The 23,969-nt window shown below is 37.8% G+C and overlaps 1 protein-coding gene across 1 annotated transcript in view; it reads left to right on the top strand.

Moving 5' to 3' along the window:
- APPBP2 (amyloid beta precursor protein binding protein 2) overlaps positions 1 to 18,209 on the top strand; it is a 58,045-nt gene extending 39,836 nt beyond the window's left edge. The window contains exons 6-13 of the mRNA XM_045525581.1: positions 1,313 to 1,402; positions 3,607 to 3,674; positions 3,753 to 3,858; positions 4,609 to 4,733; positions 7,587 to 7,672; positions 9,715 to 9,905; positions 10,212 to 10,377; positions 13,670 to 18,209. Coding sequence (XP_045381537.1) covers positions 1,313 to 1,402; positions 3,607 to 3,674; positions 3,753 to 3,858; positions 4,609 to 4,733; positions 7,587 to 7,672; positions 9,715 to 9,905; positions 10,212 to 10,377; positions 13,670 to 13,923 — 1,086 coding nt within the window. The 3' untranslated portion in view covers positions 13,924 to 18,209. The remainder of the gene's footprint in view (positions 1 to 1,312; positions 1,403 to 3,606; positions 3,675 to 3,752; positions 3,859 to 4,608; positions 4,734 to 7,586; positions 7,673 to 9,714; positions 9,906 to 10,211; positions 10,378 to 13,669) is intronic.
- Positions 18,210 to 23,969: the final 5,760 nt, after the last annotated feature.

Below are 23,969 nucleotides of genomic sequence, written 5' to 3'. Positions count from 1 at the left end.
TGAGGTAATATCAACCCCAGAATAGCAGTAGTTTTGAAACAATAAAAATTTATTTCTTGCTCATGCTATATCCCGGTCTTGGGACCACTGTGGCTGTACTTAAAATTATATCTACACTTTGATCAAGACCCATTGTGGTCTAGCACGTCTACCTGGAACATTATCACCAGCCTTGAAGCAGAGGCAGAAACCTCCTGGGGAAGTACTGTTGACGCTTAGAGCCTTCTCCCAGAAATGGCACATTGCACTTCTCACATATTAATTGATTGGAGGAAGTCACATGGCCATGCTTGTCTTTAATGTGAAAGGGAAGTATATCCTTACCAAAGGGGAAAAGAAAGGGTGGGGCAGTAAATATAACAGTATTACAATCCATCACAATTCTAAAAATATTGCTGTATTACTTTGGAACAGAATCAACTTTTTTAGTATCCTACAAACACAAACCAGGTTTTCTGACCTAAATCTGAGTTGGATGAATAGCTTTTATTTCATATTTGCATCAAAATTGCTTCTGAATAGCTGTATCTTTTAAGTGAAATGGAAGCGAAGGAAACTTGCAAAAGAGAAATATTTATTTTCTAATATGTTCTCCCCCCATTCCTTGTGATCCCTTTGTAATATTGTTTTTTTTATAGCAGTTATCACTATCCAAGATAATCTGTCTTTTTTTTCTCTCTCCTGCTAAACACTAGGAGAGGAAGGACATTTTTGTTTCCCACTGTGTACCTAGCACATTACCTGCCTCTTAACCTCTCTTTACCTCAGTTTCTCATAATAATAGTACATATCTTATAGGGCTATTGTGTCAGCTAAATGTGTTAATGTACATAAAGTACTTAGAACAATAGCAGGCATAAACTAAGCACTCACCTAAACAGGCAGTTAAGATACGAAATAACAAGTGTTACAGTAGGGGAAGGAAAGCGCAGGAAAATACAGGAATCTAGTCTAGGGCTCAAAACTGAAAGATAAATTAGGCTAGTGAAGAGGTTAAAGGAAGGGGGAATATGTTCTAAGGCAGAGGGAGCAGAATGTACAAAGGCTTCTGGGCAAGAGAGAACATGCCTCTGGTTTCCTGAAAATATGTCATGTATCCTTGAGGTCTGATTGAGACAAACTGTAGATATTAAGAGTAAAAATAATGTAACAAATTTATATTTTCAAGAAAATTAACCTCAAAATTTTAAGTGTAAATATTTTGTGTTCTTATTTATTTGAAAACTTAAAATATTTGCAATCATTTCATTAAATATTATCAATTTCATTTATCAAAGTTCTATCTCTTCTATAAATATTTTTTTTTTTGCAGGCATACAAGTGGTGCATTGAGGCAATGAGAGAAATCACAGCAGGCTTGCCAGTCAAAGTTGTGGTGGATGTTTTAAGACAAGCTTCTAAGGTGAATATAATGTTAAAATTATTGAATGAATTATAGGATTTATTGGGCTTTAAATTTGTTTTAATTAACCTATTTAACATAATTTTTCTGTACTCCGTAGACATAGATCTATTTTCAAAGTTTCTGTGCTCATTTTTAGAAATCTGGTTTCTAATTAAACTATCCCACGTGGACTTTAGCTAATTTTCCTTTACCAAGAAAACCTGTGAAATAATTTGTGTTGAAATTGTTTCAGCTCAGTGAAGTACAGATCAAAATAGTATTTGGAGACTGGGTGTGGTGGCTCACACCTGTAATCCCAACAGGGATTTGGGATTTCTTTGGGAATCTTGCATGATACCACTACACCAGCCACTGATTGTAATCCCAACACTTTGGAAGGCCAAGGTGGGAGGACTGCTTGAGGTCAGGAGTTGGAGACCAGCCTGGGCAACATAGCAAGACCCTGTCTTTTAAAAAAAAAAGATTATTAAAAAAAGCCAATTAGCCAAGCATGGTCATGTGCGCCTGTAGTCTTAGCTGCTTGGGACACTGAGGCAGGAGGATTACTTGAGCCCAGGAGATTAAGGGTGCAGTGAGCTATGATCATACCATTGCACTCGAGCCTCGGCAACAGAGTGAAACCTAGTCTCAAAAAAAAAAAAAGATTGCTGGGCATGGTGGCTCAAGCCTATAATCTCAGCATTTTGGGAGGCCGAGATGGGAGGATTGCTTCAGGCCATGAGTTCAGTACCAACCTAGGCAACATAGCAAGACCCCATCTCTATAAGTGCATATATATAAATTAGCTGGTTGTGGTGGCATACACCTGTAGTCTTAGCTACTCAGCAAGCTGAGGCAGGAGCAGCTCTTGAGCCTAGTAGCTCAAGGCTGCAGTGATTGAGCCAGTACAATCCAGCCAGGGTAACAGAGCAAGACCCTGTTCTCTAAAAAAAAACAAAACAAAAAACTTAAGTAGTATTAATATTTGGGTGCTATTCCAGCTTGAGTTTGTTTTTGTTTTTCTTAAACATTTATAGCAACCTTATGCCAAAATTGTGTGGGCTTTGGTCACTATTATCTTAAAGGATAGCCTACTATTAAATCTTTTAGTGCTAGTATTACACTCACATAGCAAGACAGCTTCCTATATACTTGACTCACTAAGTAATCCTTATTTAATTTTTATCTACTATTTTCTTACTCTATAAATAAGTGCCTTACCTCTTTCAAGCCATTTAGTGGTATTTTAAAACTGTTCTTTTGGTGTAATGAGGCCTTAAAACATTAATGTACTTTCAGATATACTCTTTCTATCCAGAAGTTTCCCAAATTTGACTATTTCACTTTGGTCAATTTTACTTATGTAAATTCAATTAGAAGAAAGATTCCTAAATTGTGGATTTAGAAGAGGACAAGATTTCTGTGAAATATATTAAGTCAGTCATTTTAGAGCAAGTAAACATCATGGATGTCTCTCCATGTTGCCCAGGCTGGAGTACAGTGGCTTTTCACAGGTGTGATCATATAGCACACTACTGCTTCAGCCTCCCAGGTAGCTAGGAGTACAGGCGTGTGCCACCATGACAGGCTATGGTTCAAAATATTTTAAGAAATAGTAGGAAGCCACGCATGGTAGTGCTCACCTGTAGTCCCAGGCACTCGGGAGACTGAGGCGGGAGGATCGCTTGAGCAGAGGAGTTCAAGGCCAGCCTGGGCAACATAGTGAGACCCTCATCTCTTTGAAAAAGAAAAGTAAAAGAAAGAAAAAGGAAAGAGAGATAATAGGAAAACTTGAAGTTCTGTGCATTTAAAAATTATTAGGTGAAAACTATAAAACATTGTTTTAAGCCACTCCAGAACTGATATATACATACCTTAGAAAATACTGTGGTAAATCTCCCCCACACCACCATTTTAGTTTAATAATATGGAAAGATGGAAGTGTACCAGCATTGTAAGGTAACTTTGTTGTAATAGGTTTGTACTAGGAATGACTTAAAACTTTAAACTCTATAATTTCCCAGGTTATACACAGATCTGTTTATAATAGAATTTTTAAATACTTGGAAAGCAATTACAAATAGAAATAGAAGCCATCTATTTGCGTTTGGAGATTTTTTTTTCTTATTGAGTATTGTAGCCAGAATATATAAACTATACTTATTTTAACACACTAATGAACTGTTTGAAAGTTATTTAACAGTTTTTCACTTTATCTTTAGGCTTGTGTTGTAAAACGTGAATTTAAGAAGGCAGAACAGTTAATTAAACATGCAGTGTATTTGGCACGGTAAGTGATTGTTATTTAAAATATCATTTTAAGTTTTCTCTCTACTTTATATCCTAATAGTTTTGTATCTTTTTATAGGGATCATTTTGGATCCAAACACCCAAAATATTCTGATACACTGCTAGATTATGGGTTCTACTTACTCAATGTAGATAATATCTGTCAGTCCGTGGCAATTTATCAGGTATGTTAATGGTTATCCTTTTTTTCTTTCAACCGAAACTGACTTGTTGACCTGTATTTGTTTGCAGTCTGTAAGCCACTCTTTAGAAATAACTCTTTTACCTGGTATTTCATTTTTAAAGATAAATAAATAAATAGCTCTGAGCTCCCCCCAGACACATACATAGGGCACAACATTATTTTATTAAGTATTACCTAGAAGGCTTAAAAGTTAATGTTTTAGGAATTAAAGAGAATCATTAAGGATTAAAGAATTGTTGGATTATGGGTTCATATTTAGGAGTACTTTTCTATGTTTTATCTGCCCAAGTGATGTCTTTGTTGACTTAGCAAATATCACTATAGCTGCCTTTGTAACAGCAAGGAAGGCCATCAATAATCATTTTAGGCCTTTCTTAGTCATTCTGAGGTAAATGATGTATTATGCCATTGCTCTAGACAAGATATCCTTGATTTTACAGTTCACTTTTGAAGAAGGGCATAAAGAAAAATATTGATGTGACTTCCAAGACATAGGAATGATTATTATTATTAAGCCATTGCTTTTTAAGTCAGATTCCATCTTGAAAAATTCAGGCATTCTAGGTGACTTTCATGTTTTACTGTGATTTAAATACAGCAGGACTTTCTTGGCTTCAAAACTTACGGGATTTAGTATATAGAATATACATTTAAATTATTAGGATCTTTAAAATAGATCATCTTTTCAGAAGGTTTACAGTATTAACAAATATTTTTATGATTCTTTCAGGCAGCTCTTGACATTCGACAGTCAGTGTTTGGTGGCAAAAATATCCATGTAGCAACAGCTCATGAAGACTTGGCTTATTCTTCTTACGTTCACCAGTATAGCTCTGGGAAATTTGACAATGCGCTGTAAGTTCCACATTCCTTTTCTGTGAAGGATTAAATATTGTTTTTTGTTTTTTCCCTAATATAGTAGTACTAAATGTACTTTATGGATTAAATTTGTCTTCCTGGAGCTTTAACAGGATGCCTAAAATGTTCTTGAAGTCATTTAAAATCATACCAATTTTTAGGCCATTCGTTTAGCCTTTATGTGGTTTAATGTTGAGACTTGTATATCTTCATATATGGCATGACTTATCTTTTGAGTGTTTCATTCAGTAGTTTCTCTTTGAGTAATACAGTAGCCTCTAGCTAAACAGCAAACTTAATAACCTAAAAACTTGTTGCTCAAAACACATAGAAATACTGAATAAAATGCAGGAATCATCTTTTTTAAATGCATAACTGAGTTTGCAAGCGTGAAGGGAAATCTCCAAGGGCCAGTAATGGACACTATAATCCGAAGGATTAGACATGGACTATGGTATAACCGCTCTGGGGTGATGAAAAAGCTTAGAGGTTTCTATAACCTTGGTTCAGCAATCCTCGGTTTAAGAGAGATTTAACCCACAGGAGGCGGGGTGGGGGGAAGTTAGAACTGAAACCCTCACCTAAAACCAAGATCAAGGCTACACCCTCAGGGAAAGGACAGACTGGGGAAAAAAAAAATCCGTCCATTGTTAGAGAGATGACAAGGATACTTGTCCGTCTGTGCTTGGGGTAACAGTTGAACCCAGAAAAGGTCCTCACAGGGAAATTGATAATTGCACACCTATACCAGTTGAGTTTGGGGATAGTGCATACAGGACCCCCAAACAAAGAAAAACATTTAAAAGCACTTTGGGGCTGCTAGTTCCCCTGGGACACCTTGTGGAAGAAAATGTAAAACTCTTGGGAATAATTAACCATCAACCCAAACTATATAGAAATCTTATAGATCTAGCTCTACCTAAAATGAATTCACCATTAAAAATTACAAAATACATAAGGAGACTTTTCCTCTGGGTCAGCAGACAAAATGAACAGGATTAAAACTTTAGTTAACAGAACTTTTTTTTTGCTCTAGAGTATGTATTCGTAAATGATTAAAGATATAAAGTGGGTTGGCAAATGATGGCCTGCTGGCAAGTTTTACCGGAACATAGCCATGCTCATTTGTCCATGTATTTCCTATGGCTGCTTTCACACTACAGCAGCAGGGTTGAATAGTTGCAACAGAGAATGTATGGCCAACACTACCTAAAATATCTGGCCCTTTACAGGAAAAGTTTGCTGACCCTGATATAAAAGAAGGAATCAATAATATTTTGGAGGAAAAATAAAATAAAGGAAAAAATTGGATTTTAAAATAAAATAACCAATACCTGCTATATACAACATAGGTGAACCTTGAAAACATTGTGCTTAGTAAAAGAAGCCAGTCACAAAGGATCACATATTGTATGATTCCATTTATATGAAATGTCCACAGTAGGCAAATCACTGCAGCCTTGAGCTACTAGAGACAGAAGATAAATTGATGGTACTTAGGCTGAGGCGTTTGAGGGAAATGCAGAGTGGCTGCTAATAGGCATGAGTTTCTTTATGGGAAGATGAAAATATTCTAAAATTGAGTGATGGGTGTACAACTCCGTGACTATACTAAAAACTAATTGTACACTAAATGGGTAAATTGTGTGCTATGTGAATTGTATCTTAATAAGAGAAGCAGAAATGGAAAATAGTCATTGACACTAAAACTCAGAAGACAAGTTTAATAACAGATTAGTTACAAGTTAAGAGAAAATTAGTAAAATGAAAGACAAATTTGAGAAAATGATTACCTGGAAGATGAGGGTAGGACGCTTAGAGTTGTTTCAAAGGAACTGACAGATAAAATAGATGAATGGCTTACCTTGTATTTAGTGAGGTGGGCCAAAAACAAATAACCAAACCTGTCAGGCGAGAATACATGCTGTTAAGAGGAATAAAAATATGCTAAGCTAAGTTTAGAGAGTGATGGTAGATTTTTATTTTAAGGGGCTTTTATTTATTTATTTATTTATTTATTTATTTTTATTTATTTATTTATTTATTTATTTATATATATATATTTTATTTTTTTTGAGACAGAGTCTCGCTTTGTTGCCCGGGCTAGAGTGAGTGCCGTGGCGTCAGCCTAGCTCACAGCAACCTCAAACTCCTGGGCTCAAGCGATCCTCCTGCCTCAGCCTCCCAGGTAGCTGGGACTACAGGCATGTGCCACCATGCCCGGCTAATTTTTTTTTTCTATATATATTTTTAGATGTCCATATAACTTCTTTCTATTTTTAGTAGAGACGGGGTCTCGCTCTCGCTCAGGCCTTGAGCGATCCACCCGCCTCGGCCTCCCAAAGTGCTAGGATTACAGGCGTGAGCCACCGCGCCCGGCCTTTAAGGGACTTTTAATTGGTCTGTTCTGGTGAGGCCTGTTCAGTAGGAGTGAGCCCTGTGGAAGATCACAGGAAGAGCAATGCAGAGGGAAGGTGAAGCAAGTGCAAGGGTAAGAACGTGCTTTGCATGTTCAGGAAACTGCTAGGCCTGTGTGGCTGGAGGGGAAAAGAGGATCTGAGAATGGTAGGAGATAAGGTCAGAGAGGTAGAAGAGTAAAAGATGTAGAACCTACTGGCCTATAATAAGGACTTCCTGTTTTATTCCGAGGGAGGTGGGAATCCACTGGATATTAAAAGTTCAGTCCACAACAGATTGGAAGTTTAAAACAAACAAAAAACCAGTTCTTTAGCACAAATAGTTTTAGAGGTACTTTCTATTAGTATTATATTACACATTGTGATTTTTTTTTAAGTCTTAAATCATTTGTAACTAAAAAGAAATGCCAGACTGTATTTATCTGTATTGCAGATTTCATGCAGAAAGAGCTATTGGTATCATTACCCACATCCTACCTGAAGATCATCTTCTTTTGGCTTCTTCAAAGAGGGTGAAAGGTATCCTTTATTATCTAGTCTCAGATATTTTTAAATAATATGTGGTATAAAATAGAGGTATTTGTTTATTTTCTTAGAGGTAGTACCACAGGATTATACTATGTCTGTGTATTACTAAGATAGCCAATTCATTGCAGCTCTACTTAAGAGTTTCTAGTGGTTCATAATGAAAGATTATTTGCTTCTCTCATACAATGTTGTTAATAAGCCAGAATTTCTTTCTTTTCTCTCTCCTTTTTTATTTTAATCCATTCTTGTATGCATTAATTTCTTTTGAGGATTGCATGGAGAAATAACACAAATGACTCCACAGTAACGTGGATAGAAAACCAAAGATGAGTTTCGTAGCTTTATACTGCAGGATTTTTAACCCTGAATGTTGCAAGGCTCTTGCCAAATACCACTTTCTTCCTTTTCTTTTTTTCTTTTTTTTTTTTTTTTTGAGACAGAGTCTCGCTTTGTTGCCCGGGCTAGAGTGAGTGCCGTGGCGTCAGCCTGGCTCACAGCAACCTCAAACTCCTGGGCTTAAGCGATCCTACTGCCTCGGCCTCCCAAGTAGCTGGGACTACAGGCATGTGCCACCATGCCCGGCTAATTTTTTCTATATATATTTTTAGCTAGCCAGATCATTTCTTTCTATTTTTAGTAGAGACGGGGTCTCGCTCTTGCTCGGGCTGGTCTCGACTCCTGACCTTGAGCGATCCACCCGCCTCGGCCTCCCAGAGTGCTAGGATTACAGGTGTGAGCCACCGTGCCCGGCCTTTCTTCCTTTTCTTATTTTAACTTTTCTTCTAATAACCACCAAGGCTTTTTATTGCATTTATTTTGCTAACGTGATTGGGTCACCCATATAGTAATTCCATGTATACTGGATAAGTTTTTACCTTTGTTCTGGAACTAGGGTTTTTTCCCTCTAGGTTTGCATTTTTTTCAGTTATACAAGTAATACATGATTAATATCAAAAATTAAAAGTTAGATAGAAAAGGGAAAAAATAAATTAAGTTGCCTGAAAATCCCACCAATCCTGAAATCCTGAATCAACATTTTGGTGAATACTATTTCAGGCCTTTTTTTTGTTTTGTTTTGGTTTGAGACAGAGTCTCATTCTGAGTAGAGTTGCCCTGAGTAGAGTGCCATTGGCATCAGCCTAGCTCACAGCAACCTCAAACTCCTGGGCTCAAGCGATCCTCCTGCCTCAGCCTCCCGAGTAGGTGGCATTACAGGCACATGCCACCACAACTGGCCAGGCTTTTCTTTTTTTAAATAAGATAATTAACTGAATGAATAATTTTTTAGTTTTATAATCTGATTTTTTCACTTAATATATAATTAACATTTTTCCATTTCAATACATGTGTCCTTTTCTCTAATGTTTTTAACCTCCCCTCTGTTACTAGACCTTTATATTGTTTTTAACCTGTTCTTTCTTTTAAAATGCTGCAGTGAAGTAAATCTCTTTTGTTTACCTTTGTGTGCATAGTTTCCCAAGAAATAAAATTACGTGGTAAAAGAATATGTGTATTTTTAAGACATTAGATGGAATTTGAGTCTTGAATGCAGCTTTGAAATTGAAATGTCTTCTTGCCTGATTTGGTTGGTCAAGTGAGTAGGAGGTAATCAGTTCTTTTAGCAGTGTTTGGTTAAAGGTTATGTTTTACAAAGTGTAGTTTCAAAATTATTAAAAGTGCTTAGGTAATCCTTGACACAGTTTCATAACTTTTAAAAATGTGCCTCTTTCTTTCATTTAACTGAAAAAACAAATTCATACCACAGAGCATAGCAATCTGTTAAAATAAAAGCTAATTCTGCAAAATAATTTGATGTATAACATTGTTTTTCTTAAATTTGAATTCATTATACTGTGCAAAATAAAATGACCCCCCAAAAGTATACTTTTTTGTTAAAGTGGCATACTTTGATCTTGACCAATTCCACATCATAACCACATATAGATATATTCAATAAACATTTATGTCATTTAATTTTAAGTTAGACGTTCTGATTAGCTGTGGTGCACTAATTTATTGCTTTCTTTATTCAGCACTTATTTTAGAGGAGATTGCAATTGACTGTCATAATAAGGAAACTGAACAGAGGCTGCTTCAAGAAGCTCATGATTTGCACCTGTCTTCACTCCAGCTAGCTAAGAAGGCTTTTGGGGAATTTAACGTACAGACGGCAAAACACTATGGAAACCTTGGAAGACTTTATCAGTCCATGAGAAAATTTAAGGTAGAAACATGTTTTACTATGTTTTTCTGTCTCTTGATGATCGTAAATAATAAAGTAAAATCTTAAATAATAAATACATCTTAAGCAATCTTAAATAATAAAGTTATACATTCATTATATTCCTACCTTATTCCATGAAAAAATTGTGAAAATAGGCCGGGCACTATGGCTCACACCTGTAATCCTAGCACTCTGGGAGGCTGAGGTGGAAGGGTCGTCTGAGCTCAGGAGTTCAGAGCAAGACTCTGTCTCAAAAAACAAAAAGAAGTGTAATTTAATGATTGATTTGGCGTAATTATCTTTCAGGAAGCTGAAGAAATGCACATCAAAGCAATTCAGATTAAAGAGCAACTCCTTGGTCAAGAAGATTATGAAGTAGCCCTTTCAGTGGGACATCTGGCTTCTTTATATAATTATGACATGAATCAGTATGAAAATGCTGAGAAACTTTATTTGCGATCTATAGCAATTGGTATGTTACCTTTCAGTTTTCTTCAGTCAATTGATTGGAGATCAACATGTCTCATATGTTATATAAGGGAAATGTATTACTAGGACTTAAATGGGTTTAAAGCTGCTAAGGATATTCAGTAACCGCCCAAAAATCATCTGGAACATTTTGCTTTTTTGATGTTGAAGTCAGTAGTAAGAGGTGTAACAGTAGAGAGTCAAGTGTAGGCAAAAGTAGTTATTTTAAACTATTTGTGGCCGGGTGTGGTGGCTCACACCTGTAGTCATAGCACTCTGGGAGGATCGCTCGAGGTCAGGAGTTCAAGACCAGCCTGAGCAGGAGCGAGACCCCATCTCTACTAAAATTAGAAAGAAATTAGCTGCACAACTCAAAATATATAGGAAAAAATTAGCCGGGCATGGTGGCACATGCCTGTAGTCCCAGCTACTCGGGAGGCTGAGGCAGTAGGATCGCTTAAGCCCAGGAGTTTGAGGTTGCTATGAGCTAGGCTGACCACTACGGCACTCTAGTCCGGGCAAAAGAGTGACATTCTGTCTCCAAAAAAAAAACAACAACAAAAAACTATTTGTGCAATTACTACCCCCGTATTCCTCCCCCTCCTTTCTCTTGTCAGACTTCAACATCATAGATTAGGTTTACCTGTTTTTGAACTTGATATAGATGGAATCATACAATGTATATGTTTATGTGTCTGGCTTCTTTTGGTGAACATTAATTGTAAAATCTGTGATGTTGCCTATCACTGTCACTTGTTCGTCTCCAGTGCTGTCTATTGGATTAATATATCATTATTTATCCAGTCCACTATTAATGAACATTTAGAACTTTTGGGTTATTTCCATTTCACAGCTATTACAAAAGAAGGTGCTGTGGCCATTATCTTAGGAAGTGCCTGTTAAAACTTGCCCATTTTTATATTGAATTGCCTTGTCATTTTCTTGTTGACTTATAGAAGTTCTTTATATACTATGAATATGACAAGCCCTTTGTTGGTACATGTGTTGCAGATATCTTCTCTTATTCTACTGCTTGTTTTCTAATGGTGCCACTTTAAAAACAGTAGTTCTTAATTTTTTTTTTTTTTTCCTGAGACAGGGTCTTGCTCTGTCGACCCAAGCTAGAGTGCAGTGGCCTCATCATAGCTTACTGCAACCTCAAACTTCTGGGCTCAAGCGATCCTCCTGCCTGAGCCTCCTAAGTAGCTGGGACTACAGGCATACACCACCATGCCCAGCTAATTTTTTTCTATTTTTTGGTAGAGACGGGGTCTCGCTTTTGCTCAGGCTGGTCTCGAACTCCTGAGCTCAAGTGATCCTCCCACCTCGGTCTCCCAGAGTGCTAGGATTATAGGCAGGAGCCACCAGGCCTGGCCTGGTTCTTAATTTGATGTATTTAAGTGCATCAGTCTTGTCTTTTGTGATTAGAACCCTTTGTATTATACTTAACATGTTGACTGCCACACTAGAAAAAAAAATTTTTCACTGGGGCCACGGTGTTTTATTATAAAAATAGAATAAAAACTTTGAAAACAAAACGATCCTTATTTAGTGAAAAAAATTGTTATTTTTTTGTTTTCTGTGCATGAGTTATATGCAACCTGAAAAATAGTTCTCTCAGCTCCCAAGGTGAAGTGACATGTGAGTTATATATGCTTCAGAAGGCCTGGGGCTCAAAACTAGTGTGACTTAAATACAACTCACATGGCAGTTAATGTGTTAAGAAATCTGGCTGGATGTGGTAGCTCAGGCCTGGAATCCCAACACTTTGGGAGGCCAAGGCAGGAGGATCAGTTGAGGCCAGTTGTTCAAGACTGTGGTGCCTGGGCAACATAGCAAGACCCTGTCTCTGCAAAAAATTTAAAAATTAGCCAGGTGTGGTAGTGCATGCCTGTAGTCTCAGCTACTCAGGAGGCTGAGGTGGGAGGATCACTTGAGCCCAGGAATTCGAGGTGGTAGTGAGCTTGGGCCACTGCACTACAGCCTGGGCAAAAGAAAAAGAAAGAAAAAAAGAAAAATCTTTTCCTAACCCAAAGTCATGAAGATATTCTTCTTAGAAGACTGTCTGCTGGAAATTTTGTTTAAACCATTGACATCTAGATCTATAATCCCAAAATTGATTTTTGTTATTGTGTGAGGTAGGGGTCAAATTTTTTCTTATAGATAAACAGTTGACCCAGGACCATTTCATGAAAACACTGCTGTTTTCCCCATGCTATGTTATCTTTGTCATAAGTCATGTATTATATATATGAGGGTTCCTTGTTATCCATAATATATTGACTTATTTGCTCGATCCTAAAATGCATAGTAGTTTCAAAATTACTAACCCATACTATGGAAAACAAACCTGCTTACAGCTCAGTATGTGTTCATAATTTTGTTTTTAGCCTGAAGGTAATACATATTTAGAATACTGTGTTCAAAAGTTACTGGGTTTATTTACATCTCCCTCCCTTAGTGTGGTTATGTTACTTATTTGAAAAACAATTAGGTTCATTTGTTAATGTTGTGTTTCATTTTGCCCCCCTCCATCCCTGTTTATTTTGTTAAATTTTTTGAGTATGTGTAATTTATGTTCTGCAGTCAGAACTATTATGAAAGGTATGCTCAGGGATGTGTCATTTTCCCTAATTTTTTCTACCCAGTGTCCTTCTGCCCATTATGGGTAACAAATCTCATTGGTTTATCCTTTCTTTGTATCTTTTTACATAAATGAATAGATAAATATTTTCTTATTCTCCCTTTCTTACATAAAAAGTAGCATAGTACAGATATTCTTTTGTACTTTGCATTTTTTAACTTAACATTATACCCTATGAATTACTCTGTAATTTCTTAGAGAGCCTAGAGTTTGCTTCTCAGTTTACAGCTGTGTAGTGTGCCACTGAATGAATGTGCCACGGTTGATGGAACCCTTCTCCTGTGTATTTTCAGTTTGTGTTAATTTGCAATTATGAACACTGCTGCAGTGAATAGCCTTGTGTGTGTGTATTTTTGTGTTGAAAGTGCTACCATTCTTTACTTTGAGATCTCTTTAAATCAGTCTCTTCAAACCGTGAAATTTTAAATTCTGTTCTAGTGGGGCCAACTGCTTTAGACAAGAGAAAATTAGCTATTGGTGGGACTGGTTGGGGGTGGGGGTCACTCATGAAAGAATTGTATCTGTTCCTTTCAGGGGGATAAAACTAAGCCACCCTATTTAAAATATTAAAGTTGTATCGTAGAAACTGCTCATTAATCATTATTTAAGCTTGCTTTTTCTTTCTTTTTTTTTTTTTTTTGGTTACTTTCAGGGAAGAAACTTTTTGGTGAAGGCTACAGTGGACTAGAATATGATTATCGAGGCCTCATTAAACTTTACAACTCTGTTGGAAATTATGAGAAAGTGTTTGAATATCACAATGTTCTGTCTAACTGGAACCGGTTGCGAGATCGGCAGTATTCAGTCACCGACGCTCTTGAAGACGTCAACACCAGCCCCCAGTCCACTGAAGAAGTGGTGCAGTCCTTCCTGATTTCTCAGAATGTTGAGGGACGGAGCTGCTGAGGGAGGACCTCAGTTAACCAATTACCTTTTCCCAGATTCCAGGGAATTCATACTGTGAAATCAAAACCATGTTGTTTTTGGGGGCTGGAATTTGCATTGAAACACTGGTCCAGTCCATTGAAGACCCCATTTTGGGTGATCCCTAACTTGCAGAGTGTTTGTAGGAATAAGCATATATTCAGTTATATTCAGCATGAACCGCATGTATAAGTAGTCTGGCCCACATTTTCAACCTAGTAGAACAAACAACAGGAAGTCTTTTTTTCTTTTTAAAAAATAATTCATTTTGCAGAAAGCCTGAAAGAAAAAAAAAGAATCCCTAAATAAAATTATTTAAGAGTTTAAAAGAGTTGCATTCTTATTATGTAAGGATGATTTTAACAACTTTTTAACTTATAATTCTTCCATGTGGAGGTATTCAATACTGTATTATAAAGAAATTTTATGGGGAAAATCTTTATATGCAGTATATAAAAGTTAACACAAGTACTAATTAAAGAGGGACATCCTGACTTAGGTTTGGCTACCTAACCCAGAGACCTGGATACAACCACTCTCCAGAGCTCTATTACAAGGGAAGGACTGTCAGATTCATCTGAACTGGACCAGTGTTGATCTGTAAGTAATAGAAAATCTGATAGACCAGCAGTTTTAACCGTTTTCTTTTTTGGTACAACAATGCAAGATGCTCTGATAGCATTTGCTAGCAGGACCAGGAGGATCTCAAAAGGACCAGCCTAATGTAGAAGGTGGTTATTTGGACCAGAGGCTTTAGATTATTATTTTAGGCCCTGCATATACTTTTATCAGTAGAATGATTTCATTTAGATGTATAATGAAAAGTGATAATGCAAAAATTATATTCATATAATAGATAACCAAACTAGGGAAATTGGCAATTTCAGTGGCATATCTTTAGTCGAGGTACACAGATGGCAATGCCATGGCAATTCTATAAATATCTACTGCAGCCATCCCTCTCATTTTAAATGTTGCTCTAATAATCAGTGCAGTTAACAAGTATTTGGCTGAGAGTTGTGAAATAGCTCATTTCCACATGGGAATTTTAAGTTACTATATGGTCTGTGGGGATTAATGGAAGATGAATGCTCAAAAATAAGTCTTAGAAAATCCTTCATTTCTATGGTCAATAATAGTACAACTGGGTCATTTTATTTGATATCCAGGAGTCAAATAGAAAAATCCCCTAATATGTCTATTTCACTATTTTGTCATTTTGTTTCTTGAGTTTTTATTTTATTTTTTAAAGCCAGTCAGGTTATTTGAAGTTGAGGTAATATTCAAATTTGAGAATTTGTGACATGTAGCCATCCCAGAAACAAAAAGGTCTTTTGCTGTTACCTCAGTTCTTACTACAGTGGCCCATCTGATGCCTCTGTAGTCAAGAATCTGGGTTTCCCCCCTATTTTCAGGGGTTCATGACTTGGCTGTTAAAGATGTTGCTCCTGGCTAATGCTTGGAGTAGTCTGTGGGTGAGTGGATGTGTGTTGAATTTTGGTTTTCTTTTAACATGCATGTTGGGTGGGAGGGGAAAAAATCAAACTGTCTGCTACATTGAGTACAGAACAATTACTTGGAGATTTCAAATTTTATTTTAAGCACTTTTTTGAACTTTCCTACTAAAAACTTGTTTCAAACTGTTATTTGCAAGTCTTGTGAACCAAGTCCCTAGGAGGGAATTGACTAGGGGGTGTTCATAAAGAGATGGAGCAAACCCACACCCTATGATGATAGTAACTATGTGATTTAGAAACCTGGGTTTATCCCTCAAATTGAATTATTTTCTTTCTAATTTTGGGTAAAGTTGGCACAAACCTGCATTTTGCTGAGGTGGTCTCCCTCCCAGTTAATTGCTGAGAGGCTCCTCTTTATCAGTTACCAAATAGTCTGTGTGACCAAGGACTAACATTTTTTAAGTTACTCAGCTCTATCCTCATGGGCCTATATATTTAATACCTCCAAAGATATTTTCAGGTTAGGCTTTGTGTACTTTTATTGGTTATTTAGAATCCAGTGGTATGTTTGTGGTATAGGAATGTCAAGGTAAATTGTTTTTCAATAAATATTTGGAAACATGTTTCCATATGAAGTTTCCCCCCCCCCCAAATCAGTCTGTATTTTTTGGTTTTGTGCACATACAGCATTTCCTAGGATAAAATCAAGCAAATGACTTACAGCCTCATCTTCCCTAACTCAGTTTGAATTCAGCTCACACTAAGTGATAAAGCAGCATGATATTTAGAAGCCTGGGATCACAGGGTGATATTCAGTGGCAGCCAGTTTTTTTTTAAACATCATATTGGCAGTTTCTCCTTACCACCACTGCTTTAATGTAGTTTTCTGTAAATCCATACATTTTGATTTAATGCATACACTCTAGCTTAAGAAAACAGAGTTGCCATTTTTTAATTGTATGACTTAATATGCTATTATTTCTGGTTCTGATGAATAGTACCGTAACTTTAAGTGTAGGATTTATCCTTTCAGTAGGGATGTTTAGGATAAGCTAGAGAGATGAATGACACTACGATTTATTGGGTTAAAAAAATCTTGAAGAAAAGAATAAAATTTACCTCGCAATAACAGATAGCTTGCACAAACTTTTTACATGTGGTGGGGTTGTGTATAAGGAAGCCCTGGCCAACTTAAAAGATTTTTCTGGAAGTTCAGTGAAATAATGTTAAATTAGGGGTCTCTTGGTCTCAACCTTCTTTGACTTTTCTTTTATTCTACCCAGTCTTTTTCCTAAAGTTTGGTGCTACTCAAGTTGGGTGCATCGGGGAGCTCTGTTAACACTTGCATGTGTCACACAGGTGGCCGTTCACGCCTGCACTCGGCTTAATAGAGCCAGTTGGGGTTTTTAGAGCATAACTCTTAGGGGTCCTCAAAGCTGACTTTGCCCAAAGGATTGGGACCCTTACTACCATTAAATCTCTGTCTCTGCTTGATTAAAAAATGAACTCACTATTGCTTTGTAGTAATGCCTGCCCAGGTATTCTTTTATTTGTGAAAATTAATGATTTTTTAGAAAAGCCTTTGTTCGTAGCCTGTTAGGAAGAGTTCATAATTTTGTGAAAATAAAGTACAGAGGCTGCAATCTTAGAAATAATGAGGGGAACATTTGGCTGCTCCTTATAGTACACACAGAAAGCTGAACAGCAAACACATGCCTAAAACATGATTGATGCTTTTGGCCAAAACTTTGCAAATTGAAGGAATGATTTGCTAAGTAGCAAATATTGTTAACTGCCACTTGTTTTTTATGTTCTCCCTAGAATTAGTACCCTTGCTGCTTCCAAACTTCTTTTTCTGTATGGCAAAGTTATTACTGGAAAAATGCTAATTTATAAGTACAAATTTTTTAAAGAGTTGTATTTTTGCTTTAAAAATTAATGTCTATTTCACCTCTTGGCTTTGGAGGACCTCAGTTGCCGGAAAATTTTTTTTTTTTTTAATATGACATTTGGATTAATCTCCAGCTTGAACACTAGTAGTTCTTTGTCCACAAATCTCAGGAATGTTTTAGGCAGAAAACTGGTTTTACCCTGTTGATGATCTGAAGGAGTGTGCTTTAGGATTTATTAAATAATACTATTCTTTAATTGCAATCCTAGGTATCTATAGCATGAGTGGCCTTAGTGAGTTTGTTGAAGTGCACATGTTTTTCAAAAGTAAAATTTAAGATTAAAATATATGCTATATATAGATATCTAGAAAACTTGGTTTGTGGTGCACAGTTAAGTGTTGGATCACTAAATAACCGTTGCAGGTACCATTTGTGTAATATTACTCATTTCTGTATATTCCTTTTATGGGAAAATATGTTGCCATGGTAACTAAAACTTTTCAATTTAGTTCTACTTTTATGATGTGAATGAATGCTACATTTTATTAAATATTACCAGGTCAGTACTATTTTTATACTTTATTAAGCAACAGGGGATTTTAGTTTAATAGGCTCAAAATAAAAAGCTCTTAATGGAACAATTAAAGGCAAATTACTAACAATCTTTACATGAAAATCCCCACTAATAGTGCCACAGTAAATTTCTATAGAAATATCTAAGGTCATTAAATAGATTTTTGAAGACAGTTCTTCATTGTGTCAGAATGACCTTTCATATCATTCTCACCAACTTGTAGTGCCCACCATTATTTGTAACTATTAAACCATACTAAGTATGTTTGTAACCAGCATTGTGATATATTCTGTACTTGTATTGCTAAAAATGAATTATTGACCTAATAAATATAGTGTTCCTGCATTCATAGTGTATGTTTCCAATTTAGTTGTGATTGCTTTTGGTTGGGATTTGGGATTAAACTTTGCAGACTGAGACAAACTGTTGGAACTAGAACAAAAGTGCTTTTGTTCAAGAAAATTAGGATGTGTGGCTGGGCACGGTGGCTTATGCCTGTAATCATAGCACTTTGGGAGACCCAAGCCAGAGGATTGCTTTTGAATCCAGGAGTTCAAGACCAACCTGAGCAAGAGAGAGGCACCCCATCTCTACAAAAAATAGAAAAATTAGCTCGGTGTGGTGGTGTGCACCTGTAGTCTCAGCTACTCAGGAGGCTGAGGCAGGAGGATCGCTTGAGCCCAGGAGTTTGAAGTTGCAGTGAGCTATGGTGAGGCCACTGCACTCTAGCCCAGGCTACAGAACAAGTCCCTGTCTCAAAAAAAAAAAAACAACAACTTGGAAAAGACAAAGCACTACATTTATTGCAAGGGGATTTTTTAAGTCTTTACAAAAGTAACTATAGCATTCTTTTTAACATCTTCTTACTCTAAAAGGCTGAAGATGGGCAGTTAGAGAACCAGTAAAGTTCTGCTGGGAATAGTGGAGAAAACCCTAGTTTGGGTTTTGGCTCCAGCTGTGTCTCTGAACTGTAGGATTCTGAGTTATATCATTACAAACTTCTGTGTTTTATTTCCTCACATGAATGAAGAGGTCAAATTAGGTATTTTAAAAACTCCACCATGGTAGGAAGTGGGGGAGGGGAGAGAAAAAAAAACCATGAAACAGCAGAAATATTAAGCACTGAAAAAAAGAGTTACAGGAAATGAAGTCATATGTTAAGACAGAGAAAATATTTTAGACAAAATCCCACCTTCAGTTGGAATAGTCAGCACCAGCTTCATTGCCTGCTACCTACAGCAGTACTGAATTTTTAAATCTCCATGACTTTGAATCTGAATATGCTGTTTCCTCTTCTATATGGAATGCCATGTCCTGGGTAAAGTCCTACTTATCTGTACAGCTCAAATGCCAAGGGAAGTCTGAGTGCCACTAGATACTAATACAACATTTTATTCAAAGCTTTGTTAAAGCAGTTACCATACAGCAATGTAACTTAACTAGTATGAAGACTTATTTCCAGCTTGTAAACTTTGCTGATTTGTTCATTTATTCAACAAGGTTAACATAGTGTTCACCCTGTGACATTATTCTCCCAGTTACTTTAAACACCTTTATTTATCTATATATATATTTATTTATTTATCTATTTGTTTGTTTATTTGTTTGAGGCAGGGTCTCACTCTATCACCCAGGCTGGAGTACACTGGCAACATAGCTCACTGTGACCTCGAACTCCTGGGCTCTAGCAATCCTCCTGCCTCAACCTCCCGAGTAGCTGAGACTACAAGCATGAGCCACCACACCTGGCTAGTTTTTCTTATTTTTTGTAGGGACAGGATCTTGCAATGTTGCCCAGGCTAGTCTTGAACTCCTGGCTTCAAGCAGTCCTCCTGTCTCAGCCTCCCAAAGTACTGAGATTACAGGCATGAGCCACCATGCCTGGCCTGAGTATAATTAATACTAGTGAATTGTACACTTAAAAATAGTTAAGATGGTAAATTTTATGTGTATTTTATCACAATTTTTTAAAAATCAGGACAAAGGCTTTTAATTTGTATAAGAAGTATTAAGTATGATGCATAGTTTGGAAAAAATCTGTGGTCACTTTCAGACAGTGCTTTGATAAATATCTAGTGTGATTTATTTCTGAATTAGAACTCTGATGTAACATGTCAAAGTTGGTTTGCATTTAAATTCCTTCTCAGTACAGAATCAGGCTTTGTTTTTCACTCTTGCTGCTATTTAAATAATTTCAGTATTTTTGTTGCCTGTGACTTAGTGACTGGTTAGTTCTCTTTATGATGCTAAGAATGACCTAGATGTTGCCTAGTGTTTAACTGGACCATGAGATTTTTAATACCATTGACTATTTTTTATTTCTAAAAGTTGCTTTTTTGAATTTGTATACTCTTTTCCTATTACATTCTATTTTATTATTGTAGTTTTGTTTGTTTGTTTGTTTTGAGACAGGGTCTGTCTCCAGGGCTAGAGTGCGGTGACATCATCATAACTCAATGCAACCTCAGACTCCAGGGCTTGAGCGAGCCTCCTGCCGCAACCTCCCAAGTAGCTGGGACTACAGGCACACACCACCATGTCAGCTAATTTTTGTATTTTTTATAGAGACAGGGTCTCACTCTTTCTCAAGCTGGTCTTGAACTCCTGGGCTCAAGCAATCCTGTCTCAGCCTCCCAGAGTGCTGCAATTACAGGTGTGAGCCACTGCGCCCGACTTTCTTTTTCTCTTTCATTAAATCCCAACCCTACATGGACAGACCCATGAGCCAGAACAGAAAGTTCAGAAATAGACCCAAATAAGGAATTTAATATGTAATAAAGGTGGCATTTCAAATAAGTGTAGAAAAGATGGATTTTCCCCCATACAATAAAGCCTATAAATACTCTCCCATGTATGCAAGAACAACTGTTTAGCTATCAAAATATATATATATTGATTCCTACATACAACTTAAACCAAAATAAATGTCCAGTTAATGATTTAAATGTAAACACAAACCTGAAGATTGCTAGAAGGAAACAGGAGAATTTTAAATATTAGAACTCTGAGTGGGGAAGGCCTTTTAAAGTCATAAAAAGCCATAAAAGAAAGTGATTATTTAACTACATAAAAATAGAAAATGCTTGTAAAAACAAGAAAAAAGTATAAAGTCAGAAGACAGGGAGCACTGTGTGTAGAGTCAGGAGGCCTGGCCAGTCAACATCTCAACTCAGCTGTGCCAGGCCCTAAGCCTCCGTTTTCTTCTCTGTAGTGTGAAGGGGTCTGCTTCACAAGTTTGACGGGAGAATTCAGTGAGAATGGATGCAAAGCACTTTGCCATCCCTCCTGGGTTACATGCATTTGTGATACTGTTACTATAAAGAGCAAACTGTGAGTGACTCCTGGCAGCCTGGGATTGGAGTGGGTCAGGCAACGTTCAATCATTATGTTTGTGATTAGGAGCCTCTTCCCTTTAAAACTTTAGGGAAAGAATGCCTTATTCTCCAGGAGTCAGACTCTTCTTGGAGGAGGGCTGCCTGGTCTGGCCACTTTTTCCAGGGCGAGCCTTACCCATAAGGCAACATAGGCCAAAGTATGATTTGAGGATTCCTCCCTACTTTTCAGTAGCCTTCTGCAACCACTTGTTTCTGGTGTCCCTAAGACTTGGGGCCCAAGTCCACCATTATAGAGCCATACTTTGGGTAGAGATAACTAAGAAAATACAATCCTAGAAATAATGCATTTAGTCTTGTGGATTATTTATATTTTGTGAGAAATGAGTGTGCTGATCAAGAATAGGTGGTAGGTGGATCATATGTCATTGGTGTATGGAAAGTGTGCTGGCCTGGGTGACCTCAGGTTTGAGTTCTAGTTCTAGACCTGTACGACCTTGGAGAATTTACTTTTCTTTTTGGTCCTCTGTTTTCTCCTCTGAACTAGAAAGTGGTTATTCAAAATCCTCTCTTTTGAGGCAGGGCGAGGTGGCTCACGCCTGTAATCCTGGCACTTTGGGAGGCCAATGCAGCAAGGATTGCTTGAGGATTGCTTGAGGTCAGGAGTTCGAGACCAACCTGAGAAAGAGCGAGACCCCATCTCTAAAAAAATGGAAAAATCAGCCAGGCAGGTGGCCATCACCTATAGTCCCAGCTCCTCAGGAGGCTGAGGCAAGAGAATGGCTTGAGCCCAGGAGTTTGAGGTTGCAGTGAGCTATGATGACTCTACTACACTCTAGCTGGGTAAACAGAGCAAAACCCTGTCTCAAAAAAAAAAAAAAAAATCCCCTTTTTTGGTTCTTTCATTCAGTGAAAGTTTAAGTACCTACTATGTACTGGGTACTATTGTAATTGCTTGGGATATGGCAATAACAAGACAAACAAAAATCTCTGCCCTTTTGGAATTTACATTCTAAAGGAGGAAGACAAACAGGAAAGATAATCATTAAATAAATTATATGGTATTTGAGGGGGTCTGAGTGCTTTAGGAAAACAAAAACACAGTAAGGCGTATTCAGAGTGGGGGGGTTGCAATTTTAAACCAGGAGGACAAACTGGGCCACATAGAAGACGTGACATTTGAATAAAGATTTGAAGGCAATGAAGGAGTTAGCCAAATGGGTATGTTGGGGAAGGGCATTCCAGATGAAGGGAACAACCAGTAAAAAGGCCCTGTGGCAGTAGTGTGCTTGGCAACTATGAGAAAAGCAATGACAATTACTCTGTAGAAGATGAAATGAAGAGCTGTTGGAGGGTTTTGAGCAGAGCAATAATGCATGAACTGCTTTTTGGAATTCTAAGATCCTACTGAATTTGAGGAAAGATTAAGAGGACTCCAAAACCAAGCCTCACCTTTTGCCCATTTTGCCATCGGACCTCCAGACTGTTCTCAAGGCTGACACGAATCTTCCCCCAGCCCCCTTCTCTCCCTCTTGAACTTCGCACACGCACTGCACTGGTTGTAGTGCCCCAAAATTCCTCTAGGTGGCAGTGCTGCCCCGCATACCGGGCACACCTCTCTCGTTTGGACAGCTCCCAAACAGCCACATTTCACTCGTCAGGGAAATCTCTCAGGAGTCCACAAAATTGGAGAGCCCCTAATCATTGTGGACACGCTCCAGCCTGCCTGCCCTTCCCTCTGAAACTCTCCCTGCCTTGTCAAGCTGTCACGGAGCAGCCAAGCGAGGCTTACCCCAGGCCTGTGCCTTAGCAGTCTCATCTTGCCACTTCCAGGAGGCGATGGCTATTAGGAAGGAGATGCGCTGCCTCCCACCCCTTTTTTCATGCCATTTTGCTTCCCTGTGCTTATTCTTCAAGACTACATTGATACGCATTTTAACATTTTAAGTCTATGATGATATCCACTCCTGCATACAAATTGAGGCAGGGGAGGAGAAAGTCACGCACCTTTGCCCTGGTCCCACTTGCTCCAGGGCAGCACTGGGCCCAACATGCTGCTGCCTCAGGCAGAACCCTGATTAACCTGGCTCCTGTGTTTCCCCTCCTGGGGATGACTGCCATCCGGCGTCTCTAGCTAGAACCAATGCACCATCTTCACTTCCTCCTCCTCCCTCCCTCCCTCCCTTTCTCAGCTCCCACATCTGTCACTAAAAACTGTCAGTTTTACCTTATGCCATCTCACAAATTCACTACTCTCCCTTTTCTGCACACCCTCTTTGCCTTTGTATACTCCAGGAGTAGCAAATTATAAAGGATACAAGGGTCACACATGTGATCTAAATGAGCGAAATGGCCAGTGGGTAAGGTTGTAGGGAGGGTTGAGGACTGTGGTGAACTGGAAAGTATATTGGTGAAGCCTACACAACCCCTCCTCAGCCCCAGACAGTTGTCATGTATCAATGAAGGCCCAAGTGTGGGCAGTTTTTACGAGAAACCAGAAATCTGTTGTTTTTAAAATGAAATATGCCAAGTTTTCTTTTTAAGAGACAGAGTCTCCCTATGTCGTCCAGACTGGCATGCAGTGGCTATTCACAGGCACAATCATAGCTCACTGCAGCCTCAAACTCCTGACCTCAAGGGATCCTCCCTCCTCAGCCTCCTGAGTAGCTGGAACTACTGATGTGAACCCCCATGTCCAGCAGGCCAAGTTTTTTTTAATATTGGCAACTAATTTTTTCTTTAATGTTTTAAACAACAAGTACACCACCAGGGA

This window comes from Lemur catta, chromosome 15 (genome assembly GCF_020740605.2).
Source record: "Lemur catta isolate mLemCat1 chromosome 15, mLemCat1.pri, whole genome shotgun sequence".
Taxonomy (NCBI): domain Eukaryota; kingdom Metazoa; phylum Chordata; class Mammalia; order Primates; family Lemuridae; genus Lemur; species Lemur catta.
The sequence above is the reverse complement of the archived record's forward strand: the minus strand, read 5'-3'. Positions and strand labels throughout refer to the sequence as shown.